Below are 17,863 nucleotides of genomic sequence, written 5' to 3'. Positions count from 1 at the left end.
TGTGAGCCATAACAGGATATGGCTGGGGTGGTGGGGTGGTGGGGTGGTGGGGTGCTGGGTGGTCCCCCCCCCCCTTGCTTTCTCTCACTCTCACCCTCCCTGTTTCTTTCTCTCCCTTTCTCCTATTCAAATTCGAGGCATGCTCAAACATCTAATAGATTTTTCCACCCCGGCACACAATTTACTGCTTACAGATTTAGAATTCTCTGGCTTCCGGCCAGGCCACAGTCAGAAGGGAATTAATGATATGAGCACATCAGTGAGGAAAAACAGCTTGTGATTCTCTCTCCTACAGGTCTGAGCATAATGAAGAAGATACTGCCATAACCCCCCCCAAACACACACACACACACACACACACACACACACACACAAATACACATACACACAGACATTGCTCTCAGAGAGAGAGGGGGGGGGGGGGGGGGGGGGGGGGGGGGGGGGGGAAAAAAAAAAAACATACCAGTGCAGGACAGGGTGGGGGTAAGAGAAGAACATGATCAATACAAACACTCCATTAAATTACTTCAAAAGAAATTTTGGACAGTTTGTAGGATTAGTTCTGCAGAGAAAAGCAGAAGGGGAAGCAAATATGTTTGAGGAGAAGAAAACAAACAAGTGTAAACGATACAATCTGCCACATATTCTGAATAGAAGAGTACAGTGTGGTGTGTTTTATAAAAGCATGGCATTCTTTCTCCATCAGAGTCACAACATACCATTACTCTTGTAACACCATGACATGTTCTCTTTATCTTTTCCAAGAAAGCGCTCACTCCTTCCCACGTTGCAGTCGAAACATAAAGCATTTTCATGTGTGATAGTGACTCAAAGTCCCAAATACTGCTCTGTATTGTCACCAAGACAAATCAACCATAAGAAGACAGCATCTGTCTGTTTCCTTATCACCGGTCCCTTCCCGCATAAACATTCGGTGACGCTCTGAACAGTCTCTGAAAAGGGACAGAATCTACCCTCTACATCAAATTGAAATGTTCTGACTGAAATATTGTTGGGATATCAACTCAGCGTATATGTGCCAAGCCTGGCATACAGATCAGATGTTGCATCAGCGGGAAATACAGCAGTCCTACCCCTGAACAAGCGCGGCTGTAAAGAATCTTCAAATGCAATGATATTGCTCTGGCTCGCTCGCCTTGAAGCTCAGCCGATGTACGTTTAGCTGTGATCACATTAAGAACTGTTTAAATGCGTTCCAAGATCATACTGCACACTAATACTAAGCAGATTGTATGTACGAAGAGCGTTCATGCTGGAAGAGAGACCAAAAAAAAAATAAAATAAAATAAAAAAAATCAGGAAAATGTATTCAGACTTCAAAAGGAAAACTCTTTGATTTGTGAGTGTGCTGTTGATGGACACCATTGTTGCAAAATGCGACGCACAAAGGAAACCGAAGAGCTGCACACAGCTGCAAAAAATTAAAACTAATTGTCGAGGGTTGTGAAACAGCTCCAAGAACAAAAACAAAAAAATAATTAAAAAATTGATGTCTGTCTCTCGTGAACTTTAAAGGACACAATCGCAAATGTGAAACAAAAGTAAGGCATCCATATGTGCATTTAAAGATATTTTGCCCACTGTATTCATACCATTGTGGAATATGTTCCCTTACATGTTTCCAAAGTAAGCAAAGGACACGAAATTCCAAATTCTTCCCTTCTGGCAAAATACCGAAGATCATCAGGAGAAAAAGTGAGTACAATGCTAAAAACATTTGATTAACTCAAACATAAGGCTCATGTTGGCTCTTATAGGATCTTGATTAGTACACACTGGTAAAATAGTTTAGGTCTTCTATACTATACACAAATGAATTTTTATAGCGGGGTTGGTGGTGTAATCCTCAGATTTTCCTTTCCCCGTGAATGACTGCTGATTACCATACAAAAAAATAAATAAATAAATAAAAAATGTGCTTTGGATGAGAGAAAGAACCAGATAAATGTAATGGACTTCAAAAATAAATCACCCACAGGGATAAAATTTTGTTATTATGGATAACATAGAAAAAACAAAAACATAATGGTGTTCTCTGTGTATGTACAACTCGCAGTAGAGTGCATTTTGATTGAAATAAACCATGCCAAATGGACTGAATGTTGATGGAGTTATTGGACGGAAAACATTTCCAGCTTTTCATAAAACAAAGAGCCGTGGCAAGACCATGACTTTCCTTGAATAATGATAAATAACCTTCATTACCACTATTTGCTGAATATTCTATGAAAATGTTAATGTTTTTTGATGTTTAATCTAGAATGCACCTCCATCTCAGTTTAGCATGAGCCACTGTAAACATTCAGCGGGTCAAATGGCACAATTACAACAGCTTTAATATGCAGCTCGGCAGCAAGCAAATAACTGCAAATACCCAACTACCATGATTTCATGGTGTAATACATTTGCTTTTAAACTGCTTAAAAATAGTATTAAAAGTCAGGAGGTGGGTAAATAATTTTATAATATTTTGTTGTTTGCATGTTCTCCCCGTGCCTGTGTGGGTTCCCTCGGGTTACTCTGGTTTTCTCCCACCATCCAAAGACATCACGTTTGGGTTAATTGCTGACTCTAAATTGTGCGTAGGTCTGAGTGTGAGTGTGTGTGGTTGCTGGCCTCTGTCTATCTGTTGGCCCTGTGATAGACTGGCGACCTGTCCAAGGTGACCCCGCCCCCACATGATACGAGCTGGGATTGGCTCCAGTGCCCGTCAGTAGAATATGAATGAATTAATGAATGAATGAATGAATGAAGGATCAAGGATGTTTTTTCAGAGAGCCCTGACCCTCGCAGCACCGAGGGATGAGCCAGCAACAGATCATAGTATGGGTGAGGGCAGGACTCAGGGACACCTATACTATGTGCTTCCAAGAGTAGCAGTATGGCCTTGTGTTATCCTTCATCTTCATCAGAATCATCTTAACTCACTATCTGTTCACTGGTTTCTGCACTCAAAGCTTCAACTGATAAAAGACAAGAACTATTTTGTGAGTTGGAGCCACCCTAGTGTGTGTGTGTGTGTGTGTGTGTGTGTGTGTGTGTGTGTGTGTGTGTGAGGGCGTGTGGTCTGTGTGTGTGAATGTTTTATTTTATTTCATTATTTTCCATCTACAGCTCTCTGTTTCTACCAGCACAAGCCAACAAACTGTATCAGCAGATTCAGCTCTCCAGCACTCGGCCCCGTAGTATACGACCAGAAACCAATTTCGGCAGCCAGCAATGAATAAAAAAAAAAAAAAAAAAAAAAAAAAAATCAGGTCAGTTCTCCAGGGAGAGATAGAGGGGCAGAATGTAAACTTCCATGGCAAGCCATCCCTGGTGGCTTTAACTGTAAAGAGAGCCTCTAATACTCACTCCAATAAAAGATAAACTGAGTGGACACTTTGCATCACATGATGAAGTGGATTACACTTTATACACTACAAGATTCTAAGATACTCCATGTACTTGTATAAATATGCTGTTTTGTTCCTTTTCATGTGGTATTCGGAGGAAATACGTAATTACTACCTTTCTAGCTACATGGCATCCTTTAAAAATAACTAACACAATGCACACTTTAAGCAATAGTATGATATTTTTGGTCGTGGCCACCTTTCAGTGAGGTCAAAAGGAAGAAGTTATTGTGCCCAGTTAAAGAATAGTTCAGCACATAACCACAGCATGATGTTTTCACATTTAAACCAGATTAAGTGGTGTTATTGTAGACTTTACTGTTTTTGTGCAGAAACATGCTGCGGCCATTTTGCCTGAATGCTAAGTTCAGCTAGCCAGCTGCTTGCAACGGCGTCGCGCTTCCTGTACATATGAGAGGGGTATTGATCATCTCGTCCAAGTCTTACTAAGAAAGTGCATAATCCACGAAATTTGTTTTTTTCTGCCTTCAGTAGGCCGATGCCAGATGTTTTTTGAAAGCTTCAATAAATTAATAACCGTTTTAAAGGATTGTAAGAAAGGCTCTTTGTATGCCCAGTCAACTGCTCTTTTAAAAGCCTGAATAAAGTTGGAATTTCAATTATGATGCCAATCATCTCTCTGCCTCACAGGTTTTAGAGAATCCGATGTGTGGATGCTGCAGGACAGCAGTGAAGGTCACTTGTTTCTCTAATTAATTACCTTAATTTGTGTTTTCATCTTTACTTTCACTCTTGATGCATTTCTAAGGATAGAAAAGGGCTTTGTGCACTCACTAGACTATAATTTCCCGTGTGATGCGGATCCAGAATAAAACAATATTGCTTTCTGCAGTTTGAGGCACATATGTCTTACAGTATTTCATATGTTGCTCGTGAGACACAAACACATAACAGTACACTTAATTCACATTGGCAGCATGCCAGGAAAAGTTAGGATATGTACATGGAAAAAAAAAGAACAGTTTCCCTCAATAACAATGGCACACTTTATTGCTCTTTAGCTCACAATGGTTTTCTGTGCAGCTTGTGGTATTACTGCAGTATCCTGTTATGGGGAACAATCCAATTCCTCTGACATAGTTACAGATCAGCCTGAGAATAACAATCAGCAAATACATCATTCAGCCCCTCCAGGCTACTCTGTTCATATATATATATATATATATATTTATTTTAAAAAAGGACCGCATAAAGCTCTATTATAAAAAAGTCAGTTTAGTCAATGAGCCAACATATTACACAGAATTACGGACATCCAGCTACACGATGCTTTAAGAGTACTTTTATATCTGATCTGCTGCTGTGGCATGAATATTTCATTTCAGTAGTCAGCAGCATTGCAGTGGCACATTTCATATTTCTATGCAAACCCTTGCTCAGAGTAACACGCATTTGCCTTGATGAATAAGTGATCTCTCGTTCTCGCTCTCTCTCTCTCTCTCTCTCCCCCAAACTCTGCCCCTCTCATATTGTCAGACTGTCAACAACTGACACACGCCAAAGATGTAGTGAACAAACAAACAAACAGATAAGTGAGTGCACACCACTGATTGTCGGTGCATACCATGTGTGCATGTGTCCATCTATGTGTGTGTGTGTGTGTGTGTGTGTGTCTGTGTGTCTGTGTATGTCTCTGGTGCCCTGCCAGAGTCGGAGCCCGTTCTGCTGAGTGGGCAGATTCTCTGGCGGAGTGTCCCATCGGAGTGACAAGTGCATTTAGAAACAGCCTGATGGAGTCATTAACAACAGCGTCGCTCATTAGCAACGCACGCACACACACACACACACACACACACACACACACACACACACAAACACAAACACACAGACACTAACCACCCCTCAGTAACAATAGCGTCACCGTCAAGTTATTACACTGACAACAGCTAAATCTATAAAAATCTGCACAATACAGCGTATTTATAGAAAGCCATTATACGGAGCATAATATCATTTAAGAAACAGGCCGACAAATCTGTTTATGAAAGCCAGCAATCACATACATGCCCACAAGCACAATCAAACATTATTGATTACTGGAATAACAATAAAGCTTCCATTATTGATCCTCTTGTCCTTTTTGCGTATGAGATTGAAGCAATGTCGAGTAATCAAGGGCATTACAGCATTACGCAGAAACAGCTTTGCTTGCTAGAAGACTTGAGGCAGAAATTGTTACAAGAGTCATCAATAAACTACGAAAAAAAATAGGTTCCTGTTTTTATATATGGCAGTATATATAACATCCATATAGGCTTTGAGCATAAAATGATTATTAAAAATGACTTCGTAGAGAATCAAAGTTTAAAAGATGGCTTTAATCACCACAATACATATTTACAGCCTGACAAGAGGTACTGTAATTCTGATGGTATTTTTAGCATGCTTGCTAAGCTACATTATACCATTATAATCAGCATTAGGCATTACATCACTGCCATGTGAGAGAGAGGCAAATAAGTGGGAAACAGCTTCAAAGGGAACATTATGTTCTTTCTGATTATTAGGCTCAAATGCCAGAATTTCCTATTTGCATCAGGTGAGTCATCTGTAGAGACATCCAGCTCTACATCGGGCCCGATTCATGGGTAATCTGTACAGAGACCCCAAGAGCCCAGTGCAAGAATCAAACATTCAGTGCTACTTAATGGATCCATGCACACGATGAATACGCCAGACAACCATTCAGACTCACACAGTAATGATCCTTAAAGCTGCTGAGACGCACAGACACAATTATGATCTGGACTGATGGATAAGTAAGCATCAGAGGTGCTGTAGACTGCAGTGTGATGTGACTCCAATATTTAAAGACATTACAAGCTGAATTATGTGATTTTTGCGTAGCTGCCTGTGTTGTCACAGTTGGAAAACTGAGCTGTTATAATGTAGGATGGTAATGCATTGGCAAACACGGTGCCACGGTACCTCTAGCTTGCATCTCTGAGTGTGATTCTCAGCTCATTATATCAGGAGGAATTCCAACAACTTACTGATGAATTACTCCAGTTAACACAATACTTGTTAAACCCACTGAAGGGCAATAAACATAAGTTGATTTATGGCAGAAAAGGAACGCAAATATATAAACTTTCAGCACAGCCCAGAGAACTTGGAAAAGCCACACTGGAGGTAAAGATACTTTAAAAGTACCCTCCAATAGAATAAATTGAGGTTTCTGCTGATGCTCACCTAGCTGTGCCCTCTCCCTCTGGACATCCTTGAAGTTGAGACCGCTAGTCAGGGTGCTCTCTCGGTAGCGGTGTAGGGCCTCCCGCCTCCCATTGGTCCCCAGCTCGCGGAGCACGGAGGGTTTGAGAGGCTCCGCTTTCAGACCGTGGGCCCATCCCGAAAAGTCTGGTACAGTCCACTTCACCAGGTCTTCCAGCCGCACAATCACCTTTTCAGACACTGCAATTACCTCGTGCTGAAAGAAGGAAGGGCACAATACCAGTTACCATCACAAAAAAATATAAAGGGAGTTATGCAAGTGTGTGAAGAACAATCAATGGTACGCGGATATGAAAAAACTGACAGCAAAATTTTTGAAATTGAAAGACAACTACTGACTATGTCTACTATTTGGGACAAAAAGTGTTTTCCTAAACAAAAGGAAACAGTAGGAAAAAAAAAATGCAACTAAGACACTTTTTTACTCTACCGACCGAAAAGCATGGCCTTTCAACATCTGATTATGTTTATAATATATCGCTACTATGGGAGAATGCAGGTCCTTTCCCTATCTAAAAGCAGAAAGCGTAATAGTGTTGAGTGAATAAGTAAATGATGTTGACCATTCGTTGTAAGTAATGAATGGTCTTATAATGTTGCATATTCAGGATGAAAGTTTAGGCCAAAACAGGCTTCAAATCAGAATGAGCAGAAGAAACGGGACAAACAACAGAACGTCCTCATTCATCAACTAAATTGGTATGGGCGTCAAGTAGTGTTATGGCTGTGGATGCACATTCATGTAAGTAAATTACAGCAGCATGAATATGGATGATGTGGATGATTGCTGAATTGAATTTATGCCAGCAGTTAAATCAATGTCAATGAGGACGTAGATGTTTTAGACATTTTGATTAGCATTTAGAAAGTCGGGCTCCCGATATTCACCATGAATGTTGAAATTTTACGCTTTTAAATCACAAGTCGCACTCAGCAGCTATGATTACACCTTCAAAGGGAAGAAGAGAAGAAGAAATGCAATTTGTCACAGCAAGGGTGTAATGTATGAACTGGAAAAAGCTTTGAGCCAGTGGTCTCCCTGACACACAATAAAATTAATGTGACGCTGTCAGGAAACTATAAATGTAAATCTATAACAGTCATGTGCAGGGCTGACACGTAGGCTGAATATGGCTGTGATGTCTTGTGTATATGCTTTAGTATGTTCACAAGGTTGATTCAACCCCTTTTAATAACTCCCCTGCTCAGAGAAATTCTAGTTGAATGGAGAGGGAAGAAAGCAGAGATCCTTAAACGCGTTTCCATTTGAAGGACTAATGGATGAAATGCTTGTTACCAACAGATTGGAGGGGTGTGCTGGACGATGGCTATTACAGAAACAGGGAAATCTGGAGGACAGATGTGTGCACGCAGAAACAGACACTGAGTAGGTCTCTGATGTTTAACTTGGTTATCTCTAATTTACCAAGCATCTGCCTGCCTCTACACATTTCTCATAAAAGAATACGTATCACTGACATTAAAATAACGCTCACTTATGCAATGCTGACATATTTACACAATATCTGCATGAATGCATAGAGGCTGGGTGCAATAAATGCTACACCTATACAATCTAATAAAATCCAAGCCCAACTGCAGTACAATCCTTCCTTTGTGAACCTTAAAATGCCAAGCGTTTGTTTTTTGGTGGCATTATTAGCTGCCTTCACCGTTTTGAATGAATTATGTTAAAGCGTTACTGAGATTTTATCTCTATCCTCAAAAACAAACACATGAACACACGACTTTTCAGCTTTTCTGATTCTCTCTGACTGCTCCATCTATACAATTACCCATATTCAGTTCTCACATCATCTGCAACTACAGGCATATCAAATCCCAACCAGTTGGAGACAGTATTTCCTTATAAAGGAAAAGCCTGCGAGGGATAGCTTGATATAGCTGTGCCTCCCTCACTAAGTAGAAACATCAAACATGGGTTTTCGGTCTTCTTATAATGAGCTGTCTTCAGCTGTCAAGTGGTGGCGGGTGCTTGTAACCAGCTTTCCATGCAATGAAAAACTGACTGCTGTTTCTGCCTTCAGAAAAGCAGGCCATTTAAATAATGTAGAGCAACAGTAAATAGCATTCAGCCTGCAGCCGAAAACCACATTGTAGTGTATCTCCTCAGAATTAGCTACTGTACTTGCAATACGTTGACAGCACACACAGAAACAAAACCGTGAAATATTCCTGTTCAGTCCACTCCAAAGAAAAGTAACGCAGCAATGCACCGTGTTCTGCTGATGATGATGTGAGAGTCAAATTGCAATACTTCCAAGTAATTCAATAGCACACCAGAGCATACACACAGCAACAGCAATTCTTAAAAACACACAGCCATTCCCTCCACATCAATCAGCTGAATGACATGGCGCCTTGTGTGAGTGTCAACAGATCCTGTTTGGGGACTTGTTCGGCTTGAGAGCAAAACACAACAGGTGAGAGCAATTCAGCAGCTGTCAACACGGTCCAGAATATAATCACTCTATGAACAGAGCTGCGGCTCTAAAAACAGGCTACATCCATTAACTTTCCCATATACTGTCTTTTTTTTTTTTTTTTTAACTTTACTAGCCAGTCTCGCAGCAGGCTGAAGTCTGTGGGCTGCAGTGTGAGATTGCATTCTCAGTCAGGAAACAGAGTACTGTCTTATGGTTTACATAAGTCATGAGATTTGATTGAGAAATCTTAAAGCAAATAGTGCAAAATTCTGAAATCTGCCATGCGTGTATGGAGGGGGTTTCTGTGAACAGGCCCATCCGTTATTGAGAAATGATCATAACAGCACCATTGCCACAGCCTGGTTTGCCATGAGAAAATAAAAAACAGAACTGAAGAAACATCTTTGAGGGGAGGTGTAATGTCTTCAAGGATCTACAATGTCCAGTTTCCTTTAATTCATATTTAATTGGGGGAGGAAAAGCTGAATAATTTCTCACATCAGTGAGGAACAAACAAAACCACGGTTGCAGCTAACGATTATTTCCTCTCTTGCATAATCCCCTGGTTCAATTAATAATTTACTTGGTGAGAAAAACTTATCTATTTATCTATTGCCCCTTGTTCAACCTGCAGATAGCGCAATCAAATTAAATGTAAAGCAGCAAAGAAGTGACATGAGAACTAAGAACAAGTGAATCATTTCGCAGACACACAATTCTATTTATCAGTTAGTAAGTTGAAAAAGAAAGATAAAATAATAATAAAATTAATCACTTGAGTATTTATAAAAATAAACAGACAAAAACTGTTAAATTGGATATTTTCTGATTGTCACAGTAAATCTGTAATTCTAGACTATTCAATGGTTTAAAAAAAAAAACAAAACAAAACAATGATTTAAATTTATCAATGTGGATTTTTTTGGGCTCTTAAAAGTCAATCAAAGAGTGTTAGCTTTAACATTCAACATAAGTTACAGTTGTGCATTGTTATTTATTAAAATCATGTACATTGTTCATGTTATCGATTTTCTGTCAAAAAAATTAATTGACCAAATGATAGTTTTAGCTTTAGCAGGAATTCCCTAGCAGAGTAATCATTCCAGCAGCATTCATTAGCTTTGCGGGGGTCTTACACGGTACTCCGATTTTTGGGTTCCAAAGATACTTGGGGGTTTGCTGCTCTGTAAATGCTGCCCATCCACACTGTGCTGTCATTTCCAGTTAGGCAGCTTGTGGTTTGACAAAGCAGCAGACACAGCCAGCAGGCCACTTGATAATATAGGTCAGAGGACTGCGAGCCCACAGCCAAGAGGTGACACTCCACATCAGCAACATACCAAAGAGCCGGGTGTCATTTCAGTGACACTTGCTACACCGATGCATTAAGAGCATTTATACACTCTGAATCCCACACTGAATGTCTTAATGTGCCACCATCATTTTTACCTCAGGTATGCCGATAAACGCACACACTCTCTAACGGCTCATTTGATGATCGAGTTAAAATGCAAGGTAACACATTAACAGCTGAATATTACATTCTGTCGCCGTTCTTCTATCAATAATTCATGTTATTACTGCAGCGGCATGATATCTCCAACAATATTACAGAGTGAATTTATTGCTTTAACTGCACATAATGGACTCAAAGTGGAGAAAAACAGACTTCTGCTGTGAAAATGTAGATAATTCTGTTCCAGCAATGCGACTCAAGCAATCTCATTGAAATTAAACTCTCTAAAATCCATATCACTCCATTTATGAGGATTCAGCAATGTACTGGTGGCAAAACGGAACATAAGGGGCACTCTAAATTCTATATTCAGTAATCCAATTAAAAACAATGCACCATGAAATATTCCATATCACTCCCTAACAATTCCCGGCAAGAAATGGGCATGTGCATGTATGGGGGGGGTCAGACATTCCTGACTGTCAGCGTTCTTGAGAGAAGCATCTCATCACTCGGACAGGACTTTTTAGCTTGGGACTGAAGTGGTGCACGCTCCCAGTGGGTGGGCGTCTTTCTATACTGCGGATACACACATTGACACGCACACACACACACACACACACGGTGCTCCTGTCACGCCGGGAGGGTTTCAGCCTGCTGCCTCGGAGAGGTCAGCACTGGAATTCCTCAGGCCAAAGGAGATTAGTAATTGAGTAATGGACATGGTGACATGGACAATGAGGAGACAGAAGGAGAAGGAGAGAGAGAGAGAGAGAGAGAGAGAGAGAGAGAGAGAGAGAGAGAGAACGAGGGTATGAAACACAATATGAGTTCATTATCTATCTCCCTCCCCATGACTGACCTTGGCTTCAATGTCCCAAAACAAACTTATCAAGGAATTAAACAGGAGCTCAGGGGAGTAAGCAAGGGACAATTGAATTTGAATACGTTTTGAAACTGCCTCAAGACTACGAAGAGTTCAGAGTAGACTGTTTTAAAGGTGAGAATTATTGTACATTATGTTCTGGCACTTGATGCGTGCAGTTTATTCATATGCATAAAAGTTGCTGTAATATCTGAGGGGTGCTGAACTCATCTTTTATTCACTGATTCCATTAAGAGATTGCCCTTACATGAGGTAGTGTGATATATGAACTTAGCATTTTTGTGCAGTTATAATGACAGAGCAAAACAGCAAGATAACAGGAGTTTTCAAAGCCTTCCTGAAAGTGGGAGAGGCATCCATCATGTAAGGTGACACCACAAAAAAGCTGCGTCAGCTCCCCTGAATCACTGCAGCTTTGTACCCTTGTATTTTAGCAAATGTGTGTGCGCGCGCGCACACACACACACACACACACACAGAAGAGAAGAATAAATGCATAATGATTTAAAGCACTCCATTTGAGAAACTAAAAATGTAAACTATTGGCCCAGGTATTAAGCAAGAGCTTCTCATGTGCAGCTACATTCTCCTCAAAGGTTATAATAACGATCCGCTATAGCTGGGGGCACTGGAGTCATGCATCAAGGCAAATGTTTGCCTGTTCAAGTGGTTAGTCAATGACAAAGTGGAAAAAAACCAGCTAAAGAGCACCAAAAGTCTCCTGTGTGTTGACAAACTGGGCGCTGCTGTAACATATCATTACTTAGGCTGCAAGGAGACAAAACAGTTTGGTGAAAAGAATCAGAAGATTATGAAGGACAGGAATGACAACTTCACTACCAATGGGGAGTGTTAGCAAGGAGTTTTTTTTTTTATAGCCTTTGAAGTCCAGGGTATTCAATTTTAAAGGTTTTAAATTACACTATCCTAAAAAGCTGGTAATAATTTACATGCTATTTCAGCAATGGTGAGGAATTCACTGGAGGGCAGTGTTCAGAGTTAATGACTTGTTCTGCGGCAGGAGGAGGCACACATGCGCGCACGCCACAAATGCACACTAACCACTCACCACCACCTCTAAATTCTTGCCATTGTTGTGTGAATAGGAAGATTTGTCATAATGTACAGCCTGGACAAGACCAGAGAGCAGCATGGATGTCCTTAAAAGATCACTGTAAAAAAAAAAAAAAAAGTGCCATATCACATTCACACTCCAGTCATTCAGATGAATGACCTTATCCATCAAAATGCTGGTCGCATATCTAAGCCACTTACACTTAACACAACTAGCATCCCAGATGCCTGAATTACCCATTCAGGGTTTTTCCCTTAGGAAAAATCAAAGAAGCAGCAAATGAATACAATCTAATTTCCCTACAAGCTGGCTTTCCAGGCACTGAAACACATGCATGGACGACTGCCATGTACTGAAGAAATGGCTCTGGACGCATGCCAAAGTGTTTTCCACAGCAATCAATACTGGCCTAGTGCTGCAGTCCCCAGCCTGTCAGTGTGTGCGCGGATCTCTGTGTGTGCAAGTTTGTGTGTGCCAAAGCCTTGTCAGCTAGAGGGACAGAATAGAGGAGAAGAGAGGTCAGATGAAATCAGAGGTGATGATAATAGCACATTAATATAACATGATCCAGAAATATTCTCTCAGGTTGTGAATTCCCATTAAGAGCTTCTTGCTGTATTTGCGGTAAAGTGGGATATATGGTATAAGATAAGCATAAGCAATTAACTGCCTGAAGCTGAGTATACAATAAGTGGGTGTTGTGGGTGGTGAGCTGTTATCTCCAACAGCTCTCGTCTGAAATGGGGGGGTCCAAAAGCAGAAAGTATTACAGCAGTCGAGCAGGAGCAGCAGCAGGAGAGGCAGGCCATTTGGAGTGAGAAGAAATAATGTGTCACTCAGTGAGTTTTAAAACACATGTGACTGTTTAGTCGGTGGCAGTTTGCAGGCAGACAAATAGAGCAGAGGCCCCAATAGAGGGTTTGTCATAATGGGTGAGCAACTCGACACAAAGCCTGTTTAAAGACCAAGCAGAGCTCAACTGGTGAGGGTAAACACTGCTTGTCAGGCAGAGATACAATGAAAAATAGAGCTTCCCCCACATATGGACTTAATAATTAACACAGTATAAATAGATTAATACATTTTCTGCAGATCTGTTTATCACCTATTCAGCAAACACAGGCACAGAGAGGGAGGTTGATTCAACGAATCACTATTTTTATTTCCAACCAAAGCCGAGTGGATTTAAATCTGGCTGTGTTTAAAAGGAATTGACCTCCAACCCTGCGACAGAAGAAAAACAAGCACAGTAGGTCATGGGTTGGTTCCTCTTGTCACTGCACGGCACAGCACAGCAAAACATGGCACACATAGCACAGAGGCGGCTGAGCACAAACAAATACCTGAGAAATAAGCAGGAAATGTCATCAGATCTCGTCACTGAGAACACAAGTGAATCAGTAATCCAACTCTGGTGAGCCAGTTCTGAAGTCGTGAAAAAGTCGCTCCTTTCGGTATTTGGAGGATATTGGCTTCAGGCTTGAGATAATAGCTGTCTACAAGATATGAGGCTTAATCACATAGGAGAAAGACAGAGGCTGTTTGTGTGCCAAAGGTTTTTGTTTTATGCTGTGTGAAATATATTTGAGTAAATGTTACATGATCTAAGACTAAATGTCATGAGTCTCACTGATACTAAGTTGTGGCTTAAGAGGCCTGTGTTTGTTTAGCACAAAAACCTTTTGAAAATTGCACACTTCCTGGGAGCTGTAAGTTATCACAGTCTTATCTGAATGAGTCAGTTAGGTCATTTGAACTCCCGATTTTCAGACAGTCAATTACAGATTTACCAATTGAGTGGAACTCCAGAGCCATTAATCTATATTCATGACCCCTGACAGAATCTGGCTAATGGGAGGGTTTATAAACTCCAGTTCCCAGTAGGGGAACCAACTGAAAATGAACTCTCCTCCAGTGTTTACATTTTAAAAATAAACAACCTTTTCACACATACATCACTCAGCCAGAGAGTTTTAATATCGCAGCTTTTTGAAAGGCCGGTTTACCCCTCCTGTTTGTTTTGTGGATTATAGGTTGCGTCTGTAAGTGTTCCTAGCTGACTCACGCAGTGCAGATTAGTGTTATGGGGCAAAGTCAGCGAGAATCTGAATGGGCTCAGTGAAGGTCATAAACTGACTTGAAGTTGTCAGGGCAATTTCCACTGTGTAATATACGGTAAGTAGGCTAGTCTGATTCGCTGAGAGCAGGCCGGTTGACAAGCCTTTTAATTGAGATCAGCCTGCAGGCTCCTTCATTGCATTTAAAACATATCATCCCTAAATGATATTATTTTATGGTCTGGACCTGCTCTGTAATCAGAGAGGAACTTTAAGATAAGGGCATCCATCTCTGGTGTCTGCAGGATTGTGCGCTGTGATGCAGATTGCTACATAATTCATGCAGTGAAATGACTTTTATTCGTCTTCTATTAGCAAATGCACAAACTACAGCAGATGCTTTTACTGTTGTGTCATGCTGCTTGTCTTTAGGCTCCAGGTTCATCATTATTATTTTATTTATCTATTTTTATTTGCGCAGGCAGTTCAGTCCGACTGGTGGGTATACCCAATGGACTGGAATGTAAGCACTTTGCAATGCAAATAAGTCTTTGGGAAAGGGGCGGAGTTGACATGGCGTTGAGCAAGTGTGGCCTCAGAATCGACGATGCGCACACTCAAAGTAATTACTAAATAATTGCAGCGTGTTAAAGGCTAAAGCGGGAGCGCTTGAGGAGATGATACCCGCTCATAGAAGAATTCTGCCGCAAATGGCCATAAATAGCCATCTTTCTCATGAAAGGGAAATGTGATAGCCACTCTATTACTCAAGAGGAAAGAATGTAAGTAAACCATCAGCGGAAGAGTCAAGTACAAACACGGCTTTGTCCTTCCTCATAAACAATATAACAGCAGCAGAGAATCATTTCCATCCAGCCGCGAGTGATCAAAAGCAGAGAGTAGTAATTAAAGTGCTGTTGTCGCTGGCTGAGGAACATCAGAGAGGAAACAAAACATCATTTGTTTTATGGCCGGTGAGAAAAAACTCAATAATCAGAGTAATGCCATTCAGAGAGACGACGTAACCGGATCACAAGCGCCACATATGGCCACAGTCAATCATAGCTATTGCTTTTCTGTGCCAACAACGCCTTAATGTAACACAGAGCCGTTTCACATTGTCGGCGATGGAAATGTCCACATGGAAAATTATGCAAAGCGTGGAGAGTAGTTAAAAACGTGTCAGCGCTGGCTTTGCTCTGCCACGCTTTATTACTCGCTGTGCCTCTTTCAACATCGGGCAGCATTACAAAATACCTAATAACTATCGCAGCGACCGATCTGAGCCAGTTTGATCCCGTGCATTCATTACCGTTTCGCAATTTCCGCCCATATGTCAGTATTTGACACGCTTTACCAAGAAATGAGACGACAGAGCCTCGGTGCAGGATTCTTGCGGATTTTCCCCATTTATAACACAATTAACCCCACAGAGCGCAGCGGCAGCCTTATCGAGCGCAGCCGGACAAGTGCACATTCAGCAGTTGACACCACAATAGACGAATAGGCTAAAGTAAAAAATAAAATAGAAATGCCGCCGGAGGTCAAACCACTAATGCTCTAATATATCAATGTCAGAAGCAATGCGTGCGTTTACGGACGCCGGTGTCAACGGAGACTACACAACCACCGCGAACTCGTAATGCAGTAGAGATGCTGTTTAATAAAATACTCGCGAACAAGGGAGAGTGCACGCGCGCGCACGTACACACACACACACACACACACACACACACACACACACACACGTCGAGCAAACACGGAAAACACTGATCACACAGAATTAATCGTCGGCCGATGAATATTCCTACCTCTCCATGAGTGACTGTCCGTCCCTGGGGAGTATCCTCGGGTAGAAAATAAAGTTTGGAGCTTGATAAAAGTTGCTTGCTTGTTCTTTCTTCCCAGAGCAGCTGAAGCTCCGCTATGCAAATAGGATCCTCCGGTTTACATCTGACGAAGAAAAAGTCTCCGAGAGACAGAATCCTCGGTTTGCCGTCCCGGTTAAATTTAAAGGCTTTATAGAATATATATGGTCCATGTAAACCGCAAGACGAGCCCACCCACTGTAGAGGAAAAACACAAACAAAGAAATTAATGAATGGCTTTCGTGGTCATTTGGCAAACTAATCCTAACTAGTTGAACACAAACATTTCGAAACATCCGTGCGCATTCACGCGCGGCTGGCAAATTTGACATTAGGATATCTCAGTTTTCAGCACACAATCAGGATCGTGTAACTATTTTTAGATGTTCAACATATGACACAGATGTGCTCATACTAAATGCGGTGTGTCAAAGTTTGGTGGATCAGGCTCTGGAGTACAGTTTACAGCAGGTGGCGATTAGCGAAATGCGAAAATAAAAATAAATGGCTTGATAGCAAACGTTACCTTCAGTGAGTTCGGCTCCATCTCGACGTTATGAATTGATTAAACTCACCACGCTCTCCAAACTTGCTGGCTTGAATGGATTGCCGAAGGTCCGGCAAGGAACATATGTCTGTAGAGTTTAAAACATCGCGTATAGTCGACCGTGAGTGTTGAAAAAAATTGGATTTGCGGGTAAATCTTCTCCAACAAACATTTCATACGTCTTCTTGTGAATTTGATGAAGTAAAAACGTGTAGGCGAATTTCTGGCGCATTTAGATCAAGAACAATGGCGTCTTGCGAGAAGAAATTATCTCTAACTGCAAAAATCTCCCAAACTGTTGGCCACCAGCGAGTGGTATTTGTGTACAGAAAGAGAAAATACTACTTACATCTATTTCGCAGCTTCCAAATGACGATTTTGTGCAAATATTCCGCATTTGTGGGCCGCTCAGCGAGTATGCGTCTTCCAGGACTTCTGTAAAAGACGTTCAGTATGAAAGCACATTTCTCACAGTAATGACACTGAGGCGCTTGCTGTGGATGCCTTCAAGAAACAATGTTACATGAAAGTTAATAGGGTTATCAAATGATTCCTCAAAAGGCAATGTGGGAGCCGTGAGGTGCCGGCTCCGCTTTGAGCTGCACTTGGTACGCGTAGTGGCTCAGACGCGCAGGTTTGGTTTTAATGCCGGAAAAAAAAAAACAATAATGGCCTTTATGTATTTTTTGAGGCGAACATGGAAAGACTAAATTTGCCGAGTTAGAAAGCGGGGCGTCACGAGTTAGATTTCACGGGGCGGTCCATTATCCGGACATAAATCAGGTTAAAATGCCGGGCTGACCTTGTGAAGACAGCTGAATGTATATTTGACACGGCGTGTGTTTGCGCGGTCAAAACC

At 41.3% G+C, this 17,863-nt stretch overlaps 1 protein-coding gene across 1 annotated transcript in view; it reads right to left on the bottom strand.

Annotated features, from left to right (window-relative positions):
- Nucleotides 1-17,540, bottom strand: part of arid5b (AT-rich interaction domain 5B) — a 73,532-nt gene extending 55,992 nt beyond the window's left edge. Inside the window, exons 1-4 of the mRNA XM_029520914.1 lie at nt 17,354-17,540; nt 16,984-17,092; nt 16,401-16,655; nt 6,630-6,864 (exon numbers count right to left, since the gene is read on the bottom strand). Coding sequence (XP_029376774.1) covers nt 6,630-6,864; nt 16,401-16,655; nt 16,984-17,004 — 511 coding nt within the window. The 5' untranslated portion in view covers nt 17,005-17,092; nt 17,354-17,540. The remainder of the gene's footprint in view (nt 1-6,629; nt 6,865-16,400; nt 16,656-16,983; nt 17,093-17,353) is intronic.
- Nucleotides 17,541-17,863: the final 323 nt, after the last annotated feature.

This window comes from Echeneis naucrates, chromosome 15 (assembly GCF_900963305.1).
Source record: "Echeneis naucrates chromosome 15, fEcheNa1.1, whole genome shotgun sequence".
Taxonomy (NCBI): Eukaryota; Metazoa; Chordata; class Actinopteri; order Carangiformes; family Echeneidae; genus Echeneis; species Echeneis naucrates.
Note: the sequence above shows the minus strand (reverse complement) of the source record. Positions and strands in the feature narration are given on the sequence as shown.